The 27,817-nt window shown below is 43.9% G+C and overlaps 1 protein-coding gene across 2 annotated transcripts in view; it reads right to left on the bottom strand.

Moving 5' to 3' along the window:
• MECP2 (methyl-CpG binding protein 2) overlaps positions 1–4,666 on the bottom strand; it is a 59,837-nt gene extending 55,171 nt beyond the window's left edge. The window contains exon 1 of one of the 2 annotated variants that reach the window (XR_009692051.1): positions 4,531–4,666. Coding sequence is in view for 1 of the 2 variants with exons in the window: in XM_061137378.1 (XP_060993361.1) it covers positions 4,531–4,592 (62 nt within the window). In the remaining variant the exon portion in view is untranslated. The remainder of the gene's footprint in view (positions 1–4,530) is intronic. The other variant, XM_061137378.1, reaches the window with a different exon arrangement.
• Between the last annotated feature and the right edge of the window lie 23,151 nt (positions 4,667–27,817).

The following is a 27,817-nucleotide window of genomic DNA, read 5'->3' as shown; positions in this document are numbered from 1 at the left end:
AAGACTGTTTTTGAGCACTCACTTTTAGGTCTCTCAGATCAGTAAAATGTTCAACAAACTGAGTTAACAGTATGATACTTTCTCTTTTGCCTTTGAACACATGTTCAAAGAAAGTCTTCTGCCACTATACTTTTCATCAAGACAACCATCATTTCCTTGTTAAAACCTCAACCGCCCCATATTAGCTAATTTCTGATACCTTGCTGGCCCAAGAGTTGCACTTTTATCTTTAGACTAAAAAAACCTAGCGTGTACAACTTAAAGAGACCATTCACACAATTACTCGTAATCAAACTCAGAAGTGCAACACCAACCAAGTCTTTTATTGCTGATCTGGAACTACCAGGATGGTATCTGGAATTATCTATTGAGGTGCAGTGAGGCCTCAAAATTCCCTTAAACAGTCGAGTCATAGAATGCTCTAAAATCCCAGAAGTCAAAGTCACAGTATAACTCAGTTGTGCTGGGCTTAGTTGCTCTGTCGTGTCCGACTCTTTGCAATCCCATGGACTGTAGCCTCCTGGGCTCTTCTGTCCATGGAGATTCTCCAGTAAAGAACACTGGGGTGGGTTGCCATGCCCTCCTCCAGGGGATCTTCCCAACCCAGGGATCGAACCCAGGTGTCCCACATTGCGGGCTGATTCTTTACCATGTGAGCCACCAGGGAAGCCCGTGAATACTGGAATGGGTAGCCTATCCCTTCTCCAGGGGATCTTCCTGACCCAGGGATCGAACCACGGTCTCCCACACTGCAGGTGGATTCTTTACCAGCTGAGCTATTACTCACCTAGCTATATAATAAAAATCAAACTGGCATCCTGGCTGGGAGGCCCTAGAAAAGCCACAACTTCTCACAGTTGTATTTTTTTTGGTAAATTGCATTTTTATTTGTAAACTGAGGGACGTAGACTAAGGTTCCTTCGAGCTCCGAAAGTTTAACATCTCTGATAACTCAAGATTTCGTGGAGAAAAAAAATAATAAAGAGCCAGCAAATGAGAGCACTTAGGTGAAAACCCAATAAAGCAGTGAATTGCAGGTCTATATATATGTATATAGAGCGCCCCCAGCTCTTATGCACGGAAGCCTTTCTAAGGCTTGATCCCAAGAGTCCAGACTTCTGTAGTATAACAAAATAGCTATGCTCAAGACATTTCATACACCAGCAGAACCAACGTAAGTGTACCTTGAAGAAGTGAAAAAGGCCAAGGCTTTACTCTGTAACAGAATGGTCACAACTCCCCTTAAATATGGGGGTGGCCATGCCCTGCCAGCCCCCGAATTCCCATTCTCAGTTCCCCCCAACACCATACCTACCATCAAAGGGGTAGAACCAAGTATTTAAGCAATGGCGTACAAAGCAAGGTTTCGATAGGAAGGGGCTCCGTGCCAAAGAAAGGCAGAAGAGACCAGGTAAATGTAAAAGAGCACAACTTTTGTGTCAGTGAGTCCAAGGAAAAGAGACTTATTTACATCCATCCTACCCAAATTGAGGTAAAGGCACAGTGGTGACAATGACAGTTTGACTGGAAGGCACTGGTACAGAAGCACTGAGAACAAGGTTCTCACGAACCTCAGCCACACAAGGTTGGTCTGCGTGCATATCACCAGCAAAGGCGGGGAGAACAAACAGGTGTCTGCCACACTCCCTGGAACCACCAGTCTAGGACTATGCTTTACCCCCACTGTGCTTGAAACACTAGTTAACTGCAAATGTCAAACCCTTTCTATAATTTTCTTCTCATAGATAACTCGGGCAGGCTGGCCACAAACTGCTCTTAGCCAGTTAAAAGATTTTCACTGATATTCACCTTTACAAAAGATCACAGGTTCAAGGAGACATCATTTATCATGTAAATAACCCCGGGCAGGTGTATTAACGGTGGAAACCGCCCTCCAGGAAGGAACTAACACTTTTCCATCGGTTCTTCTTTATTCTAGGTTCGTTCGAGAAGCAAGGTTCTCATTCTGTCTCCACATGGGGGAACGGGTATTCAGGAGGGGGACATCATCATATTGGACTCCTCTAGCCAATTCTTCTGTCAAATTCCACAGCGTGCCTCCCCATCCCACTAGATTCAGCCACAAAGAGGCAGGGCCAGCCGGGAAACAAGGGCTGTGGCTGGAAATTGCAAATAAAATGCAAAACTGTACTCGAACCCTCCTGCCAACATAAGCAGCGCAAAAGTTAGAGTATGGTTGGACTGCATCATGCTCTGTCAGGTGAAACAAAGACCTGGGATTCTAGGTTGCAAGCATTCCAGGCAAATTTGTAACAACAAAAAAAGAGCACGGTGTGTACTGGCAAGAAAGCCATAGAGGGTTTCCTCAAGCTGTTAGGACACCATGACTTCAGATGCCGCCAGGTACTTTGCAGACAAACTATATTCTGGAGGCTGTGCAGGTTAAAGGGATAGGGGTATGATGGAATGGCTCACTGGAGGGGCACTCGAGGCAGCTAACACACTGCCAATGATGTGAAACAAAACAGCCCTTGCCGGTCACATCTGAGGCTCAGATGTACAAACCTTGGAATCTTCGTTGAGGCTTGTGTATCTGTGTGTGCAGACAGGAATGCACCTCAGTGATCAGCCCCCTCGCTGACATGCCACGAATGGGTGTTCTGTGGCAACTTATTCAATCAACTCTACACCTCTGAAACTGACTGTGCCCTTTAAGCTTCTGATACGTCCGTGTAAAAAATGAAAGCAAATGTTTCCTAGGTTCCAGGACTAGGATTTAGAAGTCCTTCAAAGCCCATAAATAAATCTATTTCCCTAAATCCCTAGTGGAAATTCCCAAAAGACCTAAAACTAAAAACCAGATTTAAAAAAAAAAGAAAGATTCAGCATATTTCAAAGGACCCAAGAGGTTAATGGCATTCTTAGTTGAAATCGTTCAGATGCAGATGAAAATTCTGACAGTGGAACCCAAATTTCTCCTGGATAGCAACTGCCTGTTAATAATGATTTTTGCTACCAAGGCCCAAATATGCTTCATTTTCGTAATGTAACAAAATGTCTAAAACTTGCCAGAGTCCTCAACTCTTAAGCCACTCAGCCTCACAGGCCAGTAGGTTCGGTTCTGTGATCACCAACCACCCACAGAATTCTAGGCTACCATCTCACAATTTGGGGCACTGATCGGCACAACACAGACACAACTCTGAATGGCTCTGCAGCCCGTTCCTGTTCCTGGAAAAACGAGAAGCACACATCTGCCTGACCATGAGTCAGGAATATCAATTTTGTGGTGGAGCCCATTTCAGCTGTGACCAATCCTCACCGAACACACTCACAGTAGAAGCGACGGCCACAGTGGTGTATTCCACAGCCAGCTTCCCCCCCTTGGAATCCACACTCAGCAAGGCCATGAACGGTATCCTCTGTGAAAGCAATCTTTTAAACTCTTCACCATGACCTTAAGTCTTCAGTGCAAAACCACAAAAAATATTGCCACGCCACTAATCAGTCACCTCAGTTTCAGTCTGGGTGACTCAGAAGCAAACTAGAAAGAAAATAAACTTTCAGGGATCAAGTGATAGGCACCCCGGCGATACGGTGAACTTGCCCCATCTGGTACTGGTGATCTTGAGGCGGGCGCGCTCCGGGACTATGGAAGCCCGTCACAGACTGAGTCCCACTCCACTTATGTAACTGGAAGATCGCCGGCGAAGGGGGGCGGGCGGGGGGGGAGGATGGGAGGGCGCTCGTATTCTGAGGCCATGGCCCCCCCAAACGCCCTGGGGGCGCGCTCCCATCGAAGCGCTTCGGGTGCTGCCGGACACCCCGTCCCCTCCCCAAGGCTCCTGATGGCAACTATCACCGCCTCTTTCTGATGAGCTCTGGGGCCAAGAACACAATGTCTAGTGCCTTTTGTGGGTGGACAATAATTCCCACCTACTTGTTCCTGCTAGATGCGAAAGGAACTCGCTCGCGGCGGGGGCGGGGGGGGGCAGAAAGTCATGGAATGGGCGAGAAGGAGGGGGAGGCAAAGCCTGGAGATGGGGGCGACAGCCCAGGAGCCCTTGTGGCGCACTCTCCCGACGGGAGGCGAACTGCGCACGCGCGCCAGTGGGGGGGCCGAGTAACGGGAGAGGGGGCGCGCGAGGGAGGGAGACGGGAAAGCGCGAGCCAGGGAGAGGCCGGGGGCGCGGGCGCGCGACGGTGCCGCGGGCCCGAAGCCCCGCGAAGGGCACGACGCGCGCGCAGCCCCGACAGGCGAAGCCCAGGCGACAGGGGCGCCCGCAGGGCCGGGGGGCCGGGATGCGCGCGGAAGGCGGGAGGGCGGGGGGAAGCAGGCAAAGACAGCCTGAGGAGGCCGCGCCGAGGACGGTCACCCGCAAGTGCGGGTAACGGGCCGCGGGGGGGGGGGGGGGTGCCGTCACCAGCGGGAGGGGGAGGGTAGAGAGGAGGGACGCCATCCGCCAGCCGTGTCGCCCGACCCCGCGGGCCCCTCCCGCGCCACGTCCCGCCCCTACCCCCCGCCCCCCAGCAAGGGTCCCCGCCCGCGGCCGCGGCGGTCCCACTCACAGTCTCTCCTCCTCGCCTCCTCCTCCTCCTCCGCTCGGCGCGGCAGCGGCGGCGGCGGCCATTTTCCGGACGGCTTTTACCACAGCCCTCTCTCCGAGAGGAGGGAGCGCGCGCGCCGCCGACGCCGAGACCCCGCACGGCCGACGTCGCGCCCCGCCCTCCCGGCCGGCTTGCGCGCAGCTGCACCTGCGCGCCTGCGCCCCGCCCCCGGTGCCTGAGCGAGCCGGCGCGCCATTGGGTGCGGCGGCCGGGGTGGGGCGGGGCCTCGGTGGCGGCGTCCCCAATTGGCGGGACTCTGTGTCCGTTCCGGCGAGGGAAAAGGGGGCGGACGCCCCGTCTAGCTGCCGATTGGCTGCCAACGGCCGTCATTTGGGGAAAATAGGCGGCTTGGGCGCTGAGGGGATGGTTTAGTGGGCGGAATTTGAATATTAAGGATTAATAGGCCTTTGCGGATGCTGGGGGCAAGCGACGGCCTAGGCTCCAGACGCCTGTTTGAGCGACCATCCCGGGCTCTTGACCTGCTGTCCGCAAACACAAAGTACATTGCTATAAGCCTCCCGCAACAGCCACATTTTCTCAGTATCACCACCTTCAGTACAAGCAGCAAAGTTGCTTTACATTGTTCCAGACAAGGGACCTTGGTTTACGAGGCCTACCCAAGGCGTTCTTTCATTTGAACCTACCGTGTGCCACACTCTCAGAGGGGCAGGGAATAAACTGAACAACGAATTGTAGCCTTGACCTTCTTGCAACTCTGGTGGGGCAAGAGGGTGCATGCCAAGGCTTGCACGAAACCTGTCATGGTTGGATGAGATGGTTTGGGGTGAGTGGACAGAGGGGGCAGTGGGAACACAGAGAAGTCAGCGCTCGGCCCGGAAGAGGTGATTGGGGATCCCACAACGCTGGTATAGAAAAATATTTAAGAGTATGAAAAAAGTTTTAGCTAATGGGGGCTTCCCTTGTGGCTCAGCTGGTTAATAATCCATCTGCAATGCAGGAGACCTGGGTTCCATCCTGGGGTTGAAAAGATCCCCTGGAGAAGGGAAAGACTACCCCACTCCAAGTATTCTGGCCTGGGTGGGGTCGCAAAGAGTCAGAGGCGACTGAGTGACTTTCACTTCACTTCACTTTAGCTAATGGAGTGTTCAGGATAGGACTGTCTGTCAAAGCAACTTTACTCTGATTCCAGCTATCATCCAATACATCCAATGCTCTTTTTGCTACTTCTCTGGTTAAGAAGGAACCTTCTGATGTGACTCCCTACCCCACCCCCATTCAGTTATTAAATCCATGTTATGTACCAGGCACTGTTACAGGCTCTGGATGCAGAGTACTGAAGAAGACACCAAATTAACATTCTTGTAGGGGAAGATTCAGAGTGAACATACAAAAAGTATAAAATAAAATGTCACATAGTGATAAGAATTTGGGGTAGTTAAAGCAATGGTGAAAGGGGTGCTCTTTAGATGTCCACTGGCTTTTGCTCTCATTTTATTCCCCCATAGGGTTATCTATGAACAGTGTCTTCTCCTGGCAAAACCCTGTTAGCCTTTGCCCTGCTTCATTTTGTACTACAAGGCGAAAATTGCCTGTATCTCTTGACCTACTTTTGCATTCCAATCCCCTATGATAAAAAGGACATCTTTTTCTGATAATAGTTCTAGAAGGTCTTGTAGATCTTCATAGAACCGATTGACTTCAGCTTCTTCAGCATTAGTGGTTGGGGAACAGATTTGGATTACTGTGATGTTGAATGGTTTGCCTTGGAAACGAACAGAGCTCATTATGTTGTTTTTGAGATTGCATTTCTAACTCTTTTGTTGACTATGAGGGCTGCTCCATTCCTTCTAAGGGATTCTTGCCCACAGTAGTAGGTATAATGATCATCTGAATTAAATTCATGCATTCTGGTCCATTTCAGTTCACTGATTCCTAAAATGTTGATATTCACACTTGCCATCTCCTGTTTGACCACACCCAATTTACTTTGATACATGGACCTAACATGCCAGGTTCTTATGTAAGATTCTTCTTTACAGCATTGGATCTTACTTTCACTGAAATCAGATTGATTATATTCTTTGCAGCCGAAGGTGGAGAAGCTCGATACAGTCAGCAAAAACAAGACCTGGAGTGGACTGTGGCTCAGATCATGAGCTCCTTATTGCAAAATTCAGATTTAACTTGAAGAAATTAGGAAAAACCACTAGGCCATTCAGGTATGATCTAAACTAAATCCCTTATACAGTGGAAGTGACAAATAGATTCAAAGGATTAGATCTGATAGACAGAGTGCCTGAAATACTATGGATGGAGGTTTGTGACATTGTACAGAGGCAGTGACCAAAATCATCCCAAGGAAAAATACAAGAAGGCAAAAATGGTTGTCTGAGGAGGTCTTAAAGACAGCTTAGAAAGGAATAGAAGTGAAAAGCAAAGGAGAAAGGGAAAAATATACCCAAGTGAATGCAGAGTTCCAAGAACAGCAAGGAGAGATAAGAAAGCCTTCTTAAGTGAATAATGCAAAGAAATAGAGGAAAACAATAGAATGGGAAAGACTAGAAATTTCTTCAAGAAAATTGGAGCTACAAAGGGAATATTTCATGCAAAGTTGGGCACAATAAAGAACAGAAATAGTAAGGACTTAATAGAAGCAGAAGAGATTAAGAAGAAGCAGCAAGAATACACAGAAGAACTGTACAGAAAAGGTCTGAATGACTCAGATAACCACGATGGTGTGGTCACTCACCTAGAGTCAGATATCCTGGAATGTAAAGTCAAGTGGGCCTTAGGATGCATTACTACAAACAGCTAGTGGAAGTGATGGAACTCCAGGTGAGCTATTTCAAATACTAAAAGATGATGCTGTGAAAGTGCTGCACTCAATATGTCAGCAAATTTGGAACACTCAGCAGTGGCCACAGGACTGGAAAAGGTCAGTTTTCATTCCAATCCCAAAGAAAGGCAATGCCAAAGAATGTTCAAACTACTGCAAAATTGCACTCATTTCACATGATAGCAAGGTAGTGCTCAAAATCCTTCAAGCTGGGCTTGAACAGTACATGAACTGAGAACTTCAAGATTTTCAAGCTGGATTTAGAAAAGGCAGAGGAACCAGAGATCAAATTGCCAACATCCGTTGGATCATGGAAAAAGCAAGAGAATTCCAGAGAAACATCTACTTCTGCTTCATTGACTATGACAAAGCCTTTGACTGTGTGGATCACAACAACAAACTGTGGAAAATTCTTCAAGAGATGGGAATACCAGACCATCTTACCTGCCTCCTGAGAAACCTGTATGCAGGTCAAGGAGCAACAGTTAGAACTGGACTTATAACAATGGACTGGTTCCAAATTGGGGAAGGAGTACATCAAGGCTGTATATTGTCACCCTGCTTATTTAACTTATATGCAGAGTACATCATGCAAAATGCCGGGCTGGATGAATCACAAGCTGTAATCAGGATTTCGGGGAGAAAGATCAACAACCTCAGATACACAGATGATAGCACCCTAATGGCAGAAAGTGAAGAGGAACTAAAGAACTTCTTGATGAGGGTGAAAGAGGAGAGTGAAAAGCCTTGCTTAAAACTCAGCATTCAAAAACTAACATCTTGTCATCCAGTCCCATCACTTCATGGCAAATAGATGGGGGGAAAGTAGAAGCAGTAACAGATTTTATTTTCTTGGGTTCCTAAATCACTGTGGATGGTGACTGCAGTCATGAAATAAAAAGATGCTTGCTCTTGGAAAGAAGGCTATGACAAACCTGTGCGTGTTAAGTTGCTTCAGTTGTGTCCAACTCTTTGCAAACCTATGGGCTATAGCCCACCAGGCTCCTTTTTCCATGGGATTCTCCAGGCAAGAATACTGGAGCAGGTTGCCATGCCCTCCTCCAGGGGATCTTCTCGACCCAGGGATCGAAACCATGTCTCTCATGTCTCCTGCATTGGCAGGCAGGTTCTTAATTCCTAGCACCACCTGGGAAGCCCTATGACATATCTAGACAGCGTATTAAAAAGCAGAGACATCACTTTGCCAACAAAAGTGTAGAGTCAAAGGTATAGTTTTTTCAGTAGTCGTGTATAGATGTAAGAGTTGGACCCTAAAAAAGGCTGAGTGCCAAATAATTGATGCTTTGGAACTGTGGTGCTGGAGAATAGTCTTGGGAGTCCCTTGGAATGCAAGGAGATCCAACCAGTCCATCCTAAAGGAAATCAGTCCTGAATATTCATTGGAAGGACTGCTGCTGAAGCTGAAGCTCCAATACTTTGGCCACCTGATGCAAAGAACTGACTCATTGGAAAAGACCCTGATGCTGGGAAAGAGTCAAAGCAAAAGGAGAAGAAGGTGGCAAAGGATGAGATGGTTAGATAGCATCACTGACTCAATGGACAAGTGTTTGAGCAAACTCTGGGAAATAGTGAAGGACAGGGGAGCCTGACATGCTGCAGTCCATGGGGTTGCAAAGGGTCAGATAGGACTTAGTGACTGAACAACAACAATTCCAATCATAAACAGAAAAGAAAGAAGTTCCTTCAAACTTACTTTATGAGACTAATATAATTACTATAACAAACCAATGAAAGGATGACACAAAATATGGAAATGGATGTAAAAATTCTAGACAAACCAAATCCAGCAGTATATATTGATATATCCTAACCAAGCTGAGTTTTATTCTAAGATTCCCAGGATAGTTTAAAATTAGAAAATCAGACTTAACAGATTTAAGGGAAGCAAATCATATGACCATGTCAATATATGCAGAAAAAGCCTTTGATAAAATTCAATACCTACTCATAATAAAAACAAAACTAACAACAACTTAGAGAACTATGAATAGAAGGGAATTTTCTTAATCTGATCAAAATCACCTATTAAAAAACTTAAAGCAAACATCATGTTTAATGGTGTTAATGGGAACAAAGCAAGAACAGAAGATTTTTGGTGCAACATCATTCGTGTAAAATAAAGCACACATCCTTCACCACCCGTTCTCTTTTAAACCTTATCCTTGGAGTTTCACTGTGATGAGAAAGACCCATTAACCCCAAATAGATTCCCTTGCTGTTAGGATGCAGGCATACAGATCCAACCAGTGACAAGCTGGAAAAGAAATGGGAAAAAAAAGCATTCAACTTAGGCTACAAAATTTATAAACACTTTGGAATAAACAATAAAACATGCTAAAAACTATATTAAAAAAGTATAAAACTTTACTGAAAAAAATAAAGTAAAACTTTATAATAAAAATAATTAAGTAAAAAAAAAAGAAGACCTGAAAAAATAGAAACTACCACAGTTCTGGAAAGGAAGAGCTGACATAATAAAGATGTCAATTCTTCATAAATTAATCTGGAAATTATTTGCCTGAGTCAAAAATCTAGGCAGTTTTATGGACTTTTAACAAGTTAATTCTAGATCAAGAAGAGTAAGTATTCAAGACATGTTTGAAACAGAAAACCAATGGTGAGGGTCTTGACAAATTTCTTAGTTTGAATAAATGGGACTTAAATGATACAATTTCACTCTTGCCATTGAAAAGTAGAAAAATAAACTAGAGTCTAAAGTATCTACTAGTAGAATTTTAAATTGGCCAATTTAAAAAATAAGATGACTATAAAAAATTTTTAAATGCATCCCCTTGAAAATGGGACTATATAAGATAAAAAACAAGAACAATATAGTATAGATAGCAATTGACAGAAAAACCACAACCTGGAGGATTTTACTGATATGGCAGATCATAAACTTTTACTCTGTCTTTCTAAAAACCCCTGAACTGATAGAGAGCATATATATTTTTAGAGTAAATCCAAAATGACCACAGAAAATAAGAAAGGTAAAACAGTTCAAAATTTTAGAACTAACATCCCAGATGATACCACAAAACATGAAACACACAAATATATTTCAAACACTATGGAACATTTTGTAAAGTTGCTTATGAATTAAAGTTTGTTTTTTTTTAAACTCAGTAAATTCCAAAATGTAGAAATCGTGCAGTTCAGTCTCTGGCAACAATACAATAAAATTAAAACTTAAGAACAAAAGAATGGGCAAAAGTAAAACAAAACCAAACCAAAAATGCACTCTCCACTTGAAAGTTTTAAAATAGGCTTCAAAATAACTCTTTGGTTAAAGAGGAAACTTAGAGTAAAATTATAAACTCTTTAGAAATGACCAACAATGAGAGCCTTACATATTAAAACCTATGCTATGTGGCCAAACTGGTCATCTAGAAAAATTAATAACTGTAACTACATTTATTAGAAAAGAGGAAAATATAGAGGACGGATGGAGTTGGAGTTTGCAATTCGCAGATGCAAGCTATTGTATATGGGATGGCTAAATAACCAGGTCCCACTGTATAGCACAGGGAACTATATTCAATATCCTGTGATAAAGCATCATGGAAAAGAATTTTTTTAAAAAAAGAATGTCTATATGTGTAACTAAGTCATCTTGCTGTACAGCAGACATTAACACAACATTGTAAATCAACTATACTTCAATATAAAAAAACAAAGAAACATTAGACTTACTAAAAAGAGGAAAATAGATAAGAAATGAATTGATTCTGGCACACCATGCTCACATTTCTGTGTGCACACCCTCATGTACACACACAGGGGATCGCCTTTCTTTATCGTGAGACGCTCACTACGAGAAAAGTATCCAGGAACAAACGGGTATAAATTCATCAGAGTGAAGGGAATGTGGTGAGGATGGGAGGTTATCCTCAATTGACAGATTTCAACAATTTTTTGGAGATCAAGATGGGAATTAGTTGATGAATAAAACAGGCAGGAAAAATTCAGCCTAGAATATTAGACAGAGGGACCATGGAGTAGGTGGGAGCCAGTTGGCCAGATATAACACCAGAGAGTAGGCTCACAATCAGCAAGCATGTGGTGGAAGGCAATAGAATTAAATGGGTCTGAACAACTGCGGATTCATTGCAGGCCCCAGTACAGAGTGGTTGCATCATTTGAAACCTCCTCTCCTCTACCAGACAACTGAGTTAGCAGCTGTAGCAGGCCTGCAGGGAAAATACCTGACGGTTCTCTAAAGCAATTGAATGAAACGTCTGTTGAAAACTAGGGCTTCCTGCATGCATGTGGGCAACTCTGTTCCTCAACTCCTTGCTTTCCACTGAGGACTCATAGCAGGAAAACGGACCTATTCCCCTTAAACCTGATTAAATCTCCAAAGCTATCCAGCCCTTCTTTGCTGAATATAAACCAATCAAAAAGCATCATCAGAAATTTGAAGAGAGCCTTCAATGTGAAAAATAGTCAAATACAACTATAGGTGAAAAATGAACTTGGAAGAATCCCAGAAAATGTGGAGGGAAACATGAGAAATTTTAAAATTTTAATTAGCATATCAGAGAACTAAGAAAATATTTTATCCAAAGAACAAGAACAGAATATTATGTAAAAGGAGTGGAGGATAAGAAATAATTATTGGAAATTAAATGTGATTATTAAAGTTCAAATTTCAATTGAAATATTGAAAGATAGAACTGAAGAAGTCTCCTAGAAAATAGAACAAAGCAACACAGACAAAAAATATGAGAGAAAACATAAGGATTTTGGTGAGTGATCTAGGAAGTCCAGCCAGCAGCCAACAATAATTTTTGTCAAATAAAAGCAAGAAAAAGAAATAGGAATCAGACTTCATAATAATACTGGAGGATAAAAGATAATAGGACAACAATTTTAAAAAATAATAAGGCAATGCTTTCCAACTTCCAAGAGAAAATGATTTTCAATTGAGAATTCTACACCAGCCAAAATATCCATCAAGTGTGACAGTGAAATAAAAATATGTAATACCTAAGAAAATTTACCTCTCAAATATATTTTCTTAGGAAGTTACTTGGGCTTCCATGATAGCTCCATCGGTAAAGAATCTGCCTGCAATGCAGGAGACCCTTGTTCAATTCCTGGGTCAGGAAGATCTGCTGGACAAGGGATAGCTCCCCACTCCAATATTCTTGGGCTTCCCTTGTGGCTCAGCTGGTAAAGAATTCACCTACATTGAGGGAGACCTAGGTTCGATCCCTGAGTTGGGAAGATCCCCTGGAGAAGGGAAAGGCTACCCCCTACAGTATTCTGGCCTGAGAATTCCATGGACTGTATAGTCCATGGGGTCACAAAGAGTCAGACACGACTGAGCAACTTTCACTAGGAAGCTACTTAAGGATGTTCTCCAGTAAAACAAGAGCATAAGCCAAGAAAAAGGAAGACATAGGATCCATAAGACAGTGGATCAAATCCAGGAAAGCTGTGACAGGAAATACCAAGGTTGCCAACTGGGCAGAAGGCCTGATTGGCAATCAGTCCAGATTGGAAGATGAGAATGGCAGGCTCTGGGAGAGAGGAAAAGTTAAAAAAATTCTTTTAAAAAACTTTTTAAAGTGTATGTATGTGAACTCAACATATTAGATAGTGTGATTGGGAGTTTGAAGAAAATTGAATTTGATCATGGTAATTAGTTCAAGAAAATAAGGAAAGCAGTTAGAAACAGCAGGGGAAAAAAGAACTGCACTGTAAGCTATCATCAAAATAAGAAGCAAAGTAAAATATAATTCTACCAGTTGATGATGTTTAAGAAAGGAGAATCTGTTAGCCCTTGACACTAAGAAACTTCTCTTTTCAAATGGCCCAGGGGTTTTCAAATTAGACTTATAAGAAGGAAATGTAATCCTCTTTTTGATTGGACTTTTTAAAATATTTACAGAAACATCCTAATGTGAATTTTTGTCTTTGATTTTTCAACTTTTAGAGTCAACCTATGCACCAAACATGGACAGAGAGGTTTTTTTATAGGGTGGGACACAGCTCTCTTCCCCCCAGGGGTAGTAAAGGGTTAACTCATCAGCCTTGGGTGTTTCTGAGGGTGGTCTTGGTGACCCCTGACATACCATATTTGATATTCACACTGTTATCTTTAGTTCTTTGTAAGTTTGAATAATACACTAAGATCTCTTGCTCTATTAACTTTCTATAGCCATGTATCTTTGACCACTTGGTATCAGCTACACTTATATTGTCAGAGTTAGCATTTATATACCATATAATACCATATATACCATTTACATACCATATAATACCATAGCATTATATACCATACTGATAAAGATGAAAAGATAATCACTAAGGCGGAGGTAGGAGACTGGAGGAAATTCAGGGAACAAAAGCATATTGGGGTTTGAAGGTGTTCAAGAAATCACAGAAGAAGCTGAAGTGGATCAATTCTATGAAGACCCAGGAGACCTCCTAGAACTAACACAAAAAAAAAGGATGTTCTATTCTTCATAGGGGATTGTAATGCAAAAGTAGGAAGTCAAGAGATACCTGGAGTAACAGGCAAGATTGGCTTTGGAGTACAAAATGAGACAGGGCAAAGGCTAATAGAATTCTGCCAAGAGAACATACTGGTCATAGCAAACACCTTTTTTCAACAACACAAGAGACGACTTTACACATGGACATCACCAGATGGTCTATACTGAAATCAGATTGATTACATTCTTTGTAGCTGAAGATGGAGATGCTGTTTACACTCAGCAAAAACAAGAGCCAACTATGGCTCAGATCATCAACTCCCCATAGCAAAATCCAGGCCTAAACTAAAGAAAGCAGGGGAAACCATGAGGCCAGTCAGGTATGACTTAAATCAAGTCCCCTATGAATATACAGTGGAGGTGACAAATAGATTCAAGGGATTAGATCTAGTAAACAGAGCACCTGAAGAACTCTAGACAGAGGTCCATAATACTGCACAAGAGGCAGCAAACAAAACCATCCCAAAGAAAAAGAAATGCAAGAAGGCAAAGTGGTTGTCTGAGGAGGCTTTACATATAGCTGAGGTAAGAAGAAAAGCGAAAAGCAAGGAAGAAAGGGAAAGGTACACCCAACTAAATGCAGAGTTCCAGAGAATAATAGCAAGGAGAGACAAGAAGGGCTTCTTCAATGAACAATGCAAAGAAATAGAGGAAAACAGCAGAAAGGGTAAGACTAGAGACCTCTTCAAGAAAATTGGATATATCAAAGGAACATTTCACCCAAAGGTGGGCACGATAAAGGACAGAAATGGTAAAGAACTAGTAGAAGCAGAAGAGATCAAGAAGAGATGGCAAAAATACACAGAAGAACTGTGAAAAAAGATCTTAATGACCCAGATAACCACGATGATATAGTCCCTCACTCAGAGACAGACATTCTGGAGTGTGAAGTCAAGTGGGCCTTAGGAAGCACTGCTGTCAATAAAGCTAGCAGAGGTGATGGAATTCCAGCAGAGCTATTTCAAGTCCTGAAAGTTTGATGCTGTGAAAGTGCTGCACTTAATATGTCAGCGAATCTGGAAAACCCAGCAGTGGACACAGGTCTCGAAAAGGTCAATCCTCATCCCACTTCTCAAGACGGGCAGTACTAAACAACTGGACAATTGCACTCATCTCCCATGCTAGTGAGGTTATGCTCAAAATCCTCCAAGCTAGGCTTCAGCATTTCGTGAACCAAGAACTTCCAGATGTTCAAGCTGGGTTTAGAAACCTCAGAACAACTAGAAACCAGATTGCCAACATCTGCTGGATCATAGAGAAAGCAAGGGAATTCCAGAAAAACATCTAACTCTGTTTCATTGACTACAACCCCCCTCTGCCACAGGCCCGGGGTCCCCATCTGTCCCCCTTCCTCACTCCTGTCTGCACTTCTACCCTGGTCATCATGCAAGGGATGCATGAACTCCACCAGCCTGAGCAAGTCTTTCAGGATCCAAGAGAGGACGAGGGCCTTATGGAGTCACAGTTCATTTGGGGTGAGGAGGAGAAGGAAGAGGTGGAGGAGGAGGAGGATGTGGAGCAGGAGGAGGAGGAGGTGGAGGAGGAGGTCATAGCTTTTCTTCTAAGTAGCAAGTGTCTTTTAACTTCATGGCTGAAGTCACCATCTGCAGACTACACTAAAGCCTGTGACTGTGTGGATCATAACAAACCGTGGAAAGCTCTTAAAGAGATGGGAATACCAGACCATCTTACCTGTCTCCTGAGAAACCTGTATGTGGATCAAGAAGCAACAGTAGAACCCTGTATGGAACAACTGACTGGTTCAGGATTGAGAAAGGAGTACAACAAGACTGTTTACTGTCAACCTGTTTGTTTAACTTATATGCACAGCACATCATGTGAAATGCCAGTCTGGATGAGTAACCAGCTAGAATCAAGATTTCCGGGAGGAATATCTACAACCTCAGATATGTGGATGATACCACTATAATGGCAGCAAGTGAAGAGGAACTAAAGAGCCTCTTGATGAGGGTGAAGGAGGAGAATGAAAAACCTGGCTTAAAATTCAATATTAAAAAAAAAAAAAAAAGCTAAGATCACGGCATCCAGCCATATTACTTCATCACAAATAGAAGGGGAAAAGGTGGAACCAGTAACAAATTTCCTCCTTTTGGGCTCTAAAATCACTGCAGATGGTGACTGCAGCCAAGAAATTAGAAGATGATTGCTTCTTGGCAGGAAAACTTTGACAAACCTAGTTCAATTCAGTTCAGTTCAGTCGCTCAGTCACATCCGACTCTTTGTGACCCCATGGACTGCAGCACGCCAGGCTTCCCTGTCCATCACCAACTCCTGGAGCTTGCTCAAACTCATGTCCATCAAGTTGGTGATAATATCCAACCATCTCATCCTCTGTTGTCCCCTTCTCCTCCCGCCTTCGACCAGCATCAAGGTCTTTTCCAAGGAGTCAGTTCTTTGCATCAGGTGGCCAAAGTATTGGCGTTTCAGCTTCAGCATCAGTCCTTCCAATGAATATCCAGGACTGATTTCCTTTAGGATCGACTGGTTTGATCTCCTTGCAGTCCAAGGGACTCTCAAGAGTCTTCTCCAACACCACAGTTCAAAAGCATCAATTCTTCAGCGCTCAGCTTTCTTTATGGTCCAACTCTTACATCCATACATGACTACTGGAAAAACCATAGCTTTGACTAGATGGAACTTTGCTGGCCAGGTAAGTCTCTGCTTTTTAATGTGCTGTCTAGGTTGGTCATAGCTTTTCTTCCAAGGAGCAATTGTCCTTTAATTTCATGACTGAAGTCACCATCTGCAGTGATTTTTGAGCCCAAGAAAATAAAGTCTGTCACTGTTTCCTGTTTCCCCATCTATTTGCCATGAAGTGACAGGACCGGATGCCATGATCTTCATTTTTTGAATGCTGAGTTTTAAGCCAGCCTTTTCAGTCTCCTATTTCAAACCTAGACAGGGTGTTAAACCTAGACATAAAGTGATGTCTTTGCCAACAAACATCCATTAAGTCAAGGCTATGGTCTTTCCAGTAGTCATGTACGGATGTGAGAACTGGACAACAAAGAAAGCAGAGCACCAAAGAATTAATGCTTTCGGACTGTGGTGCTGGAGAAGACTCTTGAGAGTCCCTTGAACCGCAAGGATATCAAACCAGTCAATCCTACAGGAAATCAACACTGAATATTCATTGGTAGGACTGATGCTGAAACTAAAGCTCCTATACTTTGGCCATCTGATATGAACATCCAATTCATTGGAAAAGACCACAATGCTGGGAAAGATTGAAGGCAGAAAGAGGAGAAGGTGACAGAGGGTGAGATGGTTGAATGGCATCATCAAGTCAATGGACACGAACTTGGGCAAACTTCAGGAGATGGTGAGGGACAGGGAAGCCTGGCGTGCTGCAGTCCATGGGGTCTTGAAGAGTCGCACACAGCTTGGCAACTGAACAACAACAAAGAAATCCTATCCATTTTTTTCCTACCTGAGAGTCATGGAACATGACAATATGATTCTAAGGTTCATCAGAATAAAGGCACACAATGAGTAAAGAAAATATTGACTCAAAGGAAGACTTGCCATACCAGCTACCCAAACACACGTGGAAATGACAAAGAGGAAAAGAGTGCAGCTTTCGCGCTGAAAGAGGCAAAATATCAACGGGCTGAAAGAGGCAAAATATCAACGGGACTGAGAAGACCCTTGAGAAGACCCAGACACAGTCAGGGCAGATCCTCTTTCTGCTTTGTCAGCCGAACTCTGCTTAGATTCTGAATTCCACTCTTGTGTGATTCATAAAGAAATCCTGCTGCGAGGAATTGCGGTGACCTGCGACCTAGTTCTACCCAAAGAAAACTTCAGGCCGATCCTTCAGGGGCTTCTGGTAGGCCTCAGCCTCTCTAATCTGCTTGGACCAGCTGAAGATGACATGTGAAATGGTGGTGGTAGCTCAATCAGGCCCTGGGAGTCTCTTTAGAAGTTTCTCTGTGGTTAAGGGTTCCTCTGATATAACTACTTTGTCCATTGTCTCAATCACAAGGTGCCTGTGGCCCTTGGCTGGCTTATAGCCACTTCTGTGAGGCCTTGGGAGATTAGAGACTTCATCAGTGTGTGTTGTTATTTCCTAGTTTAGGTTTTCTTTTTTATTTTTAGTCTGTGCTGAATTTTTTACAATATTTCTTCTGTCTTTGGGTTTATTTTATTTATTTATTTTTTTGGCCACAAGGCATGTGGATCTTAGGTCCCCAACCAGGGGATGGTACCTGCCTGCACCTCCTGCATTGGAAGGTGAAGTCTTAACCACTGGACCACCAGGAAAGTCCCTCTAGTTTAGGTTTTTACCTTTGTTTTTTCCCTTGCTTAGGTTGACTACTGTTCTATCTTTTGGTCTCGTTTTTGGGTTCTCAGAAAACCAGTTTAGAGATTCATTTATTAGTTCTCTGATTTCTCTGTGTTCCAACTCAGTACTTTCTGTTCTCATCATCCCTGTTTTCTACAATTTTCTACAATTTCTACTACATACAAATATTCTACAAGTTTTCCTGTGAATTTTTTTTTTTACCAAAGATGATATTTAAAGCAAGTCCTTTTAAATTCTAAAGGTAGGCTTTTTCTTTCTTTTCTTTTCCATTTTTGTTACTAACGTTCTATGCCAAACATGTGTTTTGGATTACTTTCTTTTCTGTTTTATTGGAGTTTCAGCTTCATATTTGGTCACTGTTTCATCTGTCACTCTGCTCGAACATGACACCCAGCAGGGGCTGTTCCTTACTGTGGTCTCCTATCTATTGGCTAATGGCTAGTCTATCCGTTGGGGTCCTCCCAGAAACCACTCTGGTTGAGGGCACTGAATGCCAGGAAAGGGGCACCTAGGACCACTGGGAAGTAGATGGGAAGAAGTGAGGCATGAAGTCACTGGAAGAAGGCAAGAGAAGATCTGGAATCCGGGAGGGCCTCGGTAGGAGCTGCAGCAGGTGCCCTGGGGGCAGAGAGGGAGACAGGCAGTACCCCTCTACTCAGTCCCTCCCACCCTCTAGGCTCTGCTCAGGCCTCCTGCCATCCATCCTAGCTGGAAGCCCACTGAGCCCAGAGCCTGGGAGAGGGAGGCAGTGAGGCCTGCCCCAGAAGGGCAAGGCAGAGATGAGGCATGCTTTGTGGCCAAAAAGGCCTGGGGCAGTCCCGTAGCTGTTTAACATGCTGTCTAGGTTGGTCACAGCTTTTCTTCCAAGGACCAAGTGTTTTAATTTCATGGCTACAGTCACCATCTGCAGTCATTTTGGAGCCCAAGAAAAGAAAGTCTGTCACTGTTTCCATTGTTTTCCCATCTATTTGCCATGAAGTGATGGGACCGGATGCCATGATCATCGTTTTTTGAATGCTGAGTTTTAAGCAAGTTTTTTCACTCTTCTCTTTCACTTTCATCAAGAGGCTCTTTAGTTCTTCTTCACTTTCTGCCATAAGGGTGGTGTCATCAGCGTATCTGAGGCTATTGATATTTCTCCTCTCAATCTTGATTCCAGCTTGTGCTTCATCCAGCCTGGCATTTCTAATGACGTACTCTACATATAAGTTAAATAAGCAGGGTGACAATGTACAGCCTTGATGTACTCCTTTCCCAATATGGAACCGGTCCATTGTTCCATGTCCAGTTCTAGCTGTTGCTTCTTGACCTGCATACAAATTTCTCAGGAGGCAGGTCAGGCGGTCTGGTATTCCTATCTCTTGAAGAATTTTCCACAGTTAGATGTGATCAACACAGTCAAAGGCTTTGGCGTAGTCAATGAAGCAGAAATAGATGTTTTTCTGGAATTCTCTTGCTTTTTCTATGATCCAACGAATGTTGGCAATTCAGTCTCTGGTTCCTCTGCCTTTTCTAAATCCAGCTTGAACATCTGGAATTTCACAGTTCACATACTGTTGAAGCTTAGCTTGGAGAATTTAGAACATTACTTTGCTAATGTGTGAGATGAGTGCAATTGTACAGTAGTTTGAACATTCTTTGGCATCACCTTTCTTTGGGATTGGAGTGAAAACTGACCTTTCTCAGTCCCAAGGCCACTGCTGAGTATTCCAAATTTGCTGGCATATTGAGTGCAGCACTTTCACACCATCATCTTTTAAGATTTGAAATAGCTCAGCTAGAATTCCATCACCCACTAGCTTTGTTCGTAGTGATGCTTCCCAAGGCCCACTTGACTCCAGGATGTCTGGCTCTAGATGAGTGGTCACACCATCATGGTTATCTGGGTCATTATGATCTTTTTTGTATAGTTCTTCTGTGTGTTCTTGCCAACTCTTCTTAATCTATTCTGCTTCTGTTAGGTCCATGCTGTTTCTGTCCTTTGTTGCACCCATATTTGCATGAAATGTTCCCTTGGTATCTCTAATTTTCTTGAAGAAATCTCTAGTCTTTCCCATTCTGTTGTTTTCCTCTATTCCTTTGCATTGATCACTTAGGAAGCCTGTCTTATCTTTCCTTGCTGTTCTTTGGAACTCTGCATTCAGATGGATATATCTTCCCTTTTCTCCTTTGCCTTTCACTTCTCTTCTTTTCTTAGCTTTTTGTAAGGCCTCCTCAAACAACCGTTTTGCCTTTTTGCATTTCTTTTTCTTGGGGATGGTCTTGATCACTGCCTCCTGTACAATGTCACAAACCTCCATCCATAGTTCTTCAGGCACTCTGTCTATCAGATCTAATGCCTTGAATCTGTTTGTCACTTATACTGTATAATCATAAGGGATTTGATTTAGGTCATACCTGAATGGTCTAGTGGTTTTCCCTACTTTCTTCAATTTAAGCCTGAATTTGGCAATAAGGAGTTCATGATCTGAGGCACAGTCAGCTCCCGGTCTTGTTTTTGCTGACTGTATAGAGCTTCTCCATCTTCAGCTGCAAAGAATACAATCAACCTGACTTTGGTATTGACCATCTGGTGACGTCCATGTGTAGAGTCATCTCTTGTGTTGTTGGAAGAGGGTGTTTGCTATGACCAGTGCATTCTCTTGGCAAAACTCTGTTAGCCTTTGCCTTGCTTCATTCCGTACTCCAAGGCTAAACTTGCCTGTTGCTCCAGGTATCTCTTGACTTCCTACTTTTGCATTCTAGTCTCCCATGATGAAAAGGACATCTTTTTGGGGTGTTAGTTCTCGAAGGTCTTGTAGGTCTTCACAGAACCATTGAACTTCAGCTTCTTTGGCATTAGTGGTTGGGGCATTGACTTGGATTACTGTGCTAGTGAGTAGTTTGGCTTGGAAATGACCAGAGATCATTCTGTCACTTTTGAGATTGCACCTAAGTACTGCATTTCAGACTCTTGTTGACTATCAGGGCTACTCCATTTCTTCTAAGGGATTCTTGCCCTTAGATTTGCCCATCCTGGTCCATTTTAGTTCACTGATTCCTAAAATGTCAGTGTTCACTCTTGCCATCTCCTGTTTGACCACTTCCAATTTACTTTGATTTATGGACCTAACATCCCAGGTTCCTATGCAACATTGTTCTTTACAGCATCAAACTTTACTTCCATCACCAGTCACATTCACAACTGGGCATTGTTTTCACTTTGGCTCTGTCTCTGCATTCTTTCTGGATTTATTTCTCCACTGATCTCCAGTAATATATTGGGCACCTACCGACCTGGGAAGTTCATCTTTCAGTGTCTTATCTTTTTGCCTTTTCATACTGTTCATGGGGTTCTCAAGACAAGAATACTGAAGTGGTTTGCCATTCCCTTCTCCAGTGGACCAGGACTCCAGTTTTGTCAGGACTCTCCACCATGACCCGTCTACATGGCATGGCTCATAGTTTCATTGAGTTAGACAAGGCTGTGATCCATGTGATCAGCTTGGTTAGTTTTTTTGTGAGTGTGATTTTCATTCTGTCTGCCGTCTGATGGAGAAGGATAAGAGACTTGTGGAAGCTTCCTGATGGGAGGGACTGACTGTGGGGGAATCTGGGTCTTCAATAATAATAATAATTAGATAATTATCATCAAACAATATCATCAAATAATAATTAAACAATATACTACTTGATTGAACAACATTGTGCTATAGCTCTTCTTGAAAGATAAGGAAGTCAGTCCACTGGAAATTTCTCCCGTCTCTTCTCCCTCTAACCCAGATTTCTTTTTCTGAATTAGTATTTCCGTAAAGTCACCCTTCCAGACACGGATGTTGCATTTGGTGCAACAACTCCTTATCTTCATGGACTTCATACTCACCATCCTTCTACAGAGTGTTTCCTTTCAGATAATCGCTCATTTCCAGAATGGGCTGATTACACCTGAAGCAGTTACAAAGATGACCCTGGTGCCCCTCCACCCCGTGGGCTTACCACTCCTAGCCAGTTCGCCCCTTAGATGTACCAGTTCATTTAAACAGCGTGTGCTTTGGCTGTACTCTTCAGAGAAGTGTGCACTCTCAGCTGCCCCCTTCATAAATTAATAGAAAAAGCAACATTGGTGTCTGACAAAGGAGAATTCAGAGAATATGAAGTGGGACCCAAAAAGTACCATTTCATGTCAATGAGGAGAGTACTTTGCCAACAAGAAGTCACTGTGAAGAATCTTTATGAGCAGCCCTTCACTGAAGCAGTTTCCTTGGTGACTGATGATTCCCTGGGATTCCCTGGTGGCTCAGCTGGTAAAGCGCCTGCCCGCAATGTGGGAGACCCAGGTTTGATCCCTGAGTTGGAAAGATCCCCTGGAGAAGGAAATGGCAACCCTCTCCAGTACTCTTGCCTTGAAAATTCATGGACGGAAGAGCCTTGGGCTCCACTTGAGCTACAGTCCATGGGGTTGCAAAGAGTTGGACACAACTGAGCGACTTTACTTTCTTTCTTTTCACTGAAGCAGAGAAAGCACAATTTGCTGGAAATGCTTGAAGACGAAATGGGCAGGAATATAGCAGCGTTTTTCTTGGGGCGAGACAGAGAAAAGACTTTGAGTTGGTGTTTCATAGTCTTAAAGGTTGATACAGTGGGTCCAGGCAGCAACAGGGGACAGGGCCCCAGGAAAATAAAGTGCCTTCCCTTCTCAGGTCCTAGAGACAGGACGCTTGACCTGTGGGGCCACATGGGGAAGCCCCAGGTTGGTCAGGAGTCAGGAGAAGCTGTAGGTTAAGGTTGTTATTGGGGTCTCTGAGGGCAAGGCAGGACAGGATAAATAGCTGTGAACAGGGTGATGACGAATGGCTGCTTTGGCTAGTCTTGGTGAGCTTTGGGCTGGGGGTGGGGGTCTCTAGTTGCTGGCTAGCAGTCTAGCAGCTGGCTTTGGGATGATGAGGGTGGAGGAATATTGCCTCCCAGGCTGTTGAAACAGATGCAGGAGGCCTGGCACTAAATTGGTTTGCACATCTAAGACATACACCTGCCTGGACCCTTTGCTATCTCAGGAAATTGGATGGCCCAGGGAAGGGCCATGTTTCCCCAGCCAGAATGTCAAAGCCCCATAATTTACAGAAACATTATAAATATTTACAATAGCACATAGTCAGCTAAAACTCTCTTCCATGATATAGGTATGGACCTAACAGAGTATACTACCGGAAGACATATTTTCCTGGTTCCAAGGAGAAATTGACAAAAAGTGATCCCAGAGTATGCTTCAAAGGAAATTGGAAGCAATCACTTGAGTGTCCTGGGCTTGGAGAAGTCCTCCCCACCCACAGCTCCTATAATTGCCACTTCTGTGCTATACCGTCCCACTCCACACCTGAGCTCTGCACCTACTCCAGGTACCATCTCTCCCCAACTTTACAGGATTGAGAGACGTGCTGAGTTTCATCCCCCCACCCAAAGGTATGCGCCACGGGGGCAAGGCTGCACCTTGTTCTGCACCCACCCTTGGCATTCGAACATCAGTTGTCCCAACAGAGAAACTCCCAAGACACACCTGCTTGTCTATTGCCTTTGTTATCTGAAGCAGGAAGGAAATAGCATCTTTGTCATGTCATCACGGAAGGATCCAGACTCCCCAGAGATGGGAAGCTGGACAGAGCTGTGGTTTGGCCTCTGCTTCTCAGGGAGCTCCCTTTCGGAGATGCCAGTAGGCACAGTCATGAGCAACTACTGGGAAACAGGGCTCCCTGGTTGGGCATCTGGCAGGGCTGGGGTGGAGACCCAGGACCGCACGTGGCTATCTTTAACATTTTTTTTTCCCATCCAGGCTGGCTGCCTCAAGCCCTGGGACCTGGAGTTAGGCCTGACCCTCCTCCGGGGGTTCCTCCCCCATCAGCGCTTTGGTTCCCTGTAGCTCTCGCCTTCCTCTGTTGGGCTGACCTTCAGGTCCCTGAGAGGAGTAGGCAGGAGGGACATTTATGAGAACTCGCTGTCTGATGATGTCTCTATCCTGCCTATTGGGCTACTTACACAGTTTGAGGTTGGAAATGATTCTACTCCGGCATCTAGAGGAATTTGTGCCTTAGCTCTGGTTTCAAGGCTTGCCCTTCTGAATCTTGAGTCTTTCTCGTGACTTCTGGCCCTTCTCTCTGTAAATTTGTTGACTCTTCCCTTTGTCCTCAGTGCTCTGAATAAAGCATCGGGGGTGTTGATTTGGCTAGTCTTGGTGAGGCCTTCTCAATTTGGCAGTTCTTGTCCTGCAATTCTGGGAGAGTGATTGGAAGGTCAGTCCCATCTGGATTCCCCAGAGAAGACACTTGTAAACCCTGCCTAGGGGCCCCAATCTGGGTACAGAGGAAAAAGAATCTCGCCCTGTCCAGGTAGAATTTCACAACCCGTTGACCCCTTGCTTGATTCTCTGACTTTTGTTGTTGGCTAAGTTAGTTTCCACTCACCCACATGTTTTTTTTTTCTTTCTTTCTTTCTCTCTTTATTTTAATTGGAGGCTAGTTACTTTACAATATTGTAGTGCTTTTTGCCATTCATTCACATGAATCAGCTATGGGTGTACATGTGTTCCCCATCCTGACCCTCCCTCCCACCTCGCTCCCCATCCCATCCCTCAGGGTCATCCCAGTGCACCAGTCCTAAGTGCCCTGTCTCATGCATCAAACCCGGCCTGGCAATCTGTTTCACAGATGATAATATACATGTTTCAGTGCTATTCTCTCAAATCATCCCACCCTCGCCTTTCCCCACAGTCCAAAAGTCTATTCTTTACATCTGTGTCTCTTTAGCTGTCTTACATATAGGGTCATCATTACCATCTTTCTAAATTCCATATATATGTGTTAATATACTGTATTGTCACCCACATGTTTTCTCAGCTCACAAAATGTTATTGCTGGAGCCTTAGCCTCTGCCCTCCAGTTTCGTGGAGATTCATGTTTTTTTTCTCTCTCAAAAGTCTCTGGACTGTAGTTTACTGAAGGGCAGAATTAGATACAGACGTGCAGTCTGCTCTCTCAACTTGAAATTAAACTCTGTGCATTTTTATGTTCAGAGCGGCTTTACTGTAACAGTTCCAACTGGAAACATCTCAAATGTCCTTCAGAGTATGAATGAGGAGCCAACTGTGGTCTGTCACACAAGGGAATCCTGCTCAACAACAAAGAGGAAGGAAATACTGAAAGATGCAGCCACCTGGGTGAACCTCCAAGTAATTGTGCTGAGTGAAAGAAGCCAAGAGAAAAAAAAAAGTCTATATTGTGAGTCCATTGATATATTAATAAAACTCTAGAAAATGCAGAGAACAATCATATAGTGATAGAAAGCAGAGGGGGATTGCCCAGGGATTGGAGTGCTGCAGGGAAGGGATTTAGAGGGGGAACAAGGAACTTTCTGGAGTGATGGCTACACTCATCTTGATTGTGGTGCTTTCCCAGGTGTATATATGTGCCAAAATGTACCATGTTGTCACTTTAAACAATATGCTTTTCATATGTAAGTTATACTTCAATAAAGCTACTTGAAATAAAGCACAGGAAATATGTTTTACACTGTAAAGAGCAATTCTGCAGTGAACACCTGGGTCAGCACTTGGCAGCTCAGTCAGCCCTCTTTCCACATCTTGTCTGCATTTTTGCAATCATCACATCCTCATTCTTCTTTAGACTGTTGCTTGCTAAAGAAGCTTGCCAAACAAGAGTTTCCCTTGGCCTATTTTGGGACTTTATGTGTTAGTTTGTGTGTCTCTTCTTTCACTCACCGTACTGTTTACTCGATTCACCGTGTTGTTCAACCCAACTATGCTTAAATAATTGTCATTCCAATATGATCTTTCAATGTCTGAATACAGCACAGTTGATTTCTCTGTTCTACTGCTGATGGGCACTTACATGCTTTCCAGTTTTTGCTCGTGACAAAGAGGCAAACGTTCTGTGAAAGTTCATCTTGGAGTCTGTGCCCAGCATGTCTCTCCATTGGGAACAGTCACCCAAGGGAGACACCTGCACCAAGTTACGGTCCCAGCAGCAGTGCCCGAGCGTTCCTGACACTTGGCGTCCCTTGCCCACTTGGCACTACTGTCAGAGCTGGGATTGTTCATTCTCGTTCACCTGGTGCGTGAGTCATGGTATCTTCTTGTGGGTTTTCTGTCTTTCTTCCCCTCTGAAGAAGCAGAGGAATATCAGGAAAAGACACCAAGATGGGAGGGTGGGAGGAGCTTTGGGGGCCAGCGTGAGGTTGGAACCTTCACATGGGAGGTCCCCTTTGCCTGCCAACTCACACCCAGGAGTGCCTGAGCTCCTATGCATCCAATCAAGACCCCTATTTGGGGCACAGTTGCAGTAGGGGGGACTCCTGTCCTCATTGGAGTACTTCTGGACAGTCTCCAGCCCACCAGAGAGTTCAAGAAGATACTTCTCCTGGGTTAGGACACGGCTTTCTCTTCCGTATGTATACCAGTAGGAGGAGTTTCCTGTGAAAGCTAACTGCTTCCAGAGGAAATGAACAAGCAAAGACACTGAGGTTCTCAAAACCCCAGAGAACCCCTGTTCTGGTTGGGCTCAAAGAGTCTCAGGACACAAATCTTTGGAAGTGGAAGCTTCCACACCCACAAGGATGTAAAAGTCCTGCTCCCTCGAGGTGAGGACACAGAAGAAACTGTGGGCTGGCTTGGAGTGCTGGCAGGGTCCGGGCCACATGCACACTCACAGCTCACCTCCAAGAGCTGGGCCTCTGAGCAAAAACCTCAGAGGAAGCTCCTAAGATGGCTTTCCCAACAAGGACCAGTAAAACGGAAAGAGACTGTTCTAAATCATCTACAGTCCGGCATTGCCATCAAGCAGGCTGGCAGGAAGACAGCTTTACTTATTCTATTCCCTCAAAAGAAAATCGTGTTTTCACAATTACTGTCCTATAAAGATGCGATCAGAGTGTGCAGCCAAAATGAAGTGAGAAAAAGATAACATCGTTCCCTCAAGTTGAAGTGATCATACAACAACAGAATTTTGCGGGTTTTTGTTGTTTTGTGGTAGTAGCCAACGGTTTGAAGTGTGTAATTTGTTGGCATTTCTGGTCGATAAACCTATTCAGATCCTTAAGTGAATTCAAGAAGTTGATCTTGTGGGCACCACACCGCATCATGTTTTTTTTCTGTGCACAAAGATAATTTCTAAATGCTCCAAAAGGAAAAGAGAAACATTAATCAATAAGATCATAGAATTTGAGGTTATTATATTCTAATAAGTTGTCAAAATCTATACCTAACCATGTAAAACTGACTAGGCTCTTATAGTAAAAGTCTAAGCAGTAGGGTTTCCTCAATATGCACTTTCTCTCTCTAAAAAAGTTTTTGGAGGAGAGAAAAATGGAAAACTGGATTTTTTTTTTCTGTAATTGTTGAAATATCCTGGTTGCTAAGTTACAGGATAAGGGAAAGGAAACACATATTGCTATCAGGCCAAATGTTAACAGAGACCAAGAAGCTTCAGGAACCCCTTCCGTATTAAACACACTTACCAATATGTCAAGGGCTTTAACAACATAAGAGAGATAAACTGGGCAGTGACCTTCGAGCCAAATCGGAATGGGAAATCCAAGAGGTTTGCCTGCTCCACA

The sequence above is a fragment of the Dama dama genome, chromosome X (genome assembly GCF_033118175.1).
Source record: "Dama dama isolate Ldn47 chromosome X, ASM3311817v1, whole genome shotgun sequence".
NCBI classification, from domain to species: Eukaryota; Metazoa; Chordata; class Mammalia; order Artiodactyla; family Cervidae; genus Dama; species Dama dama.
Note: the sequence above shows the minus strand (reverse complement) of the source record. Positions and strands in the feature narration are given on the sequence as shown.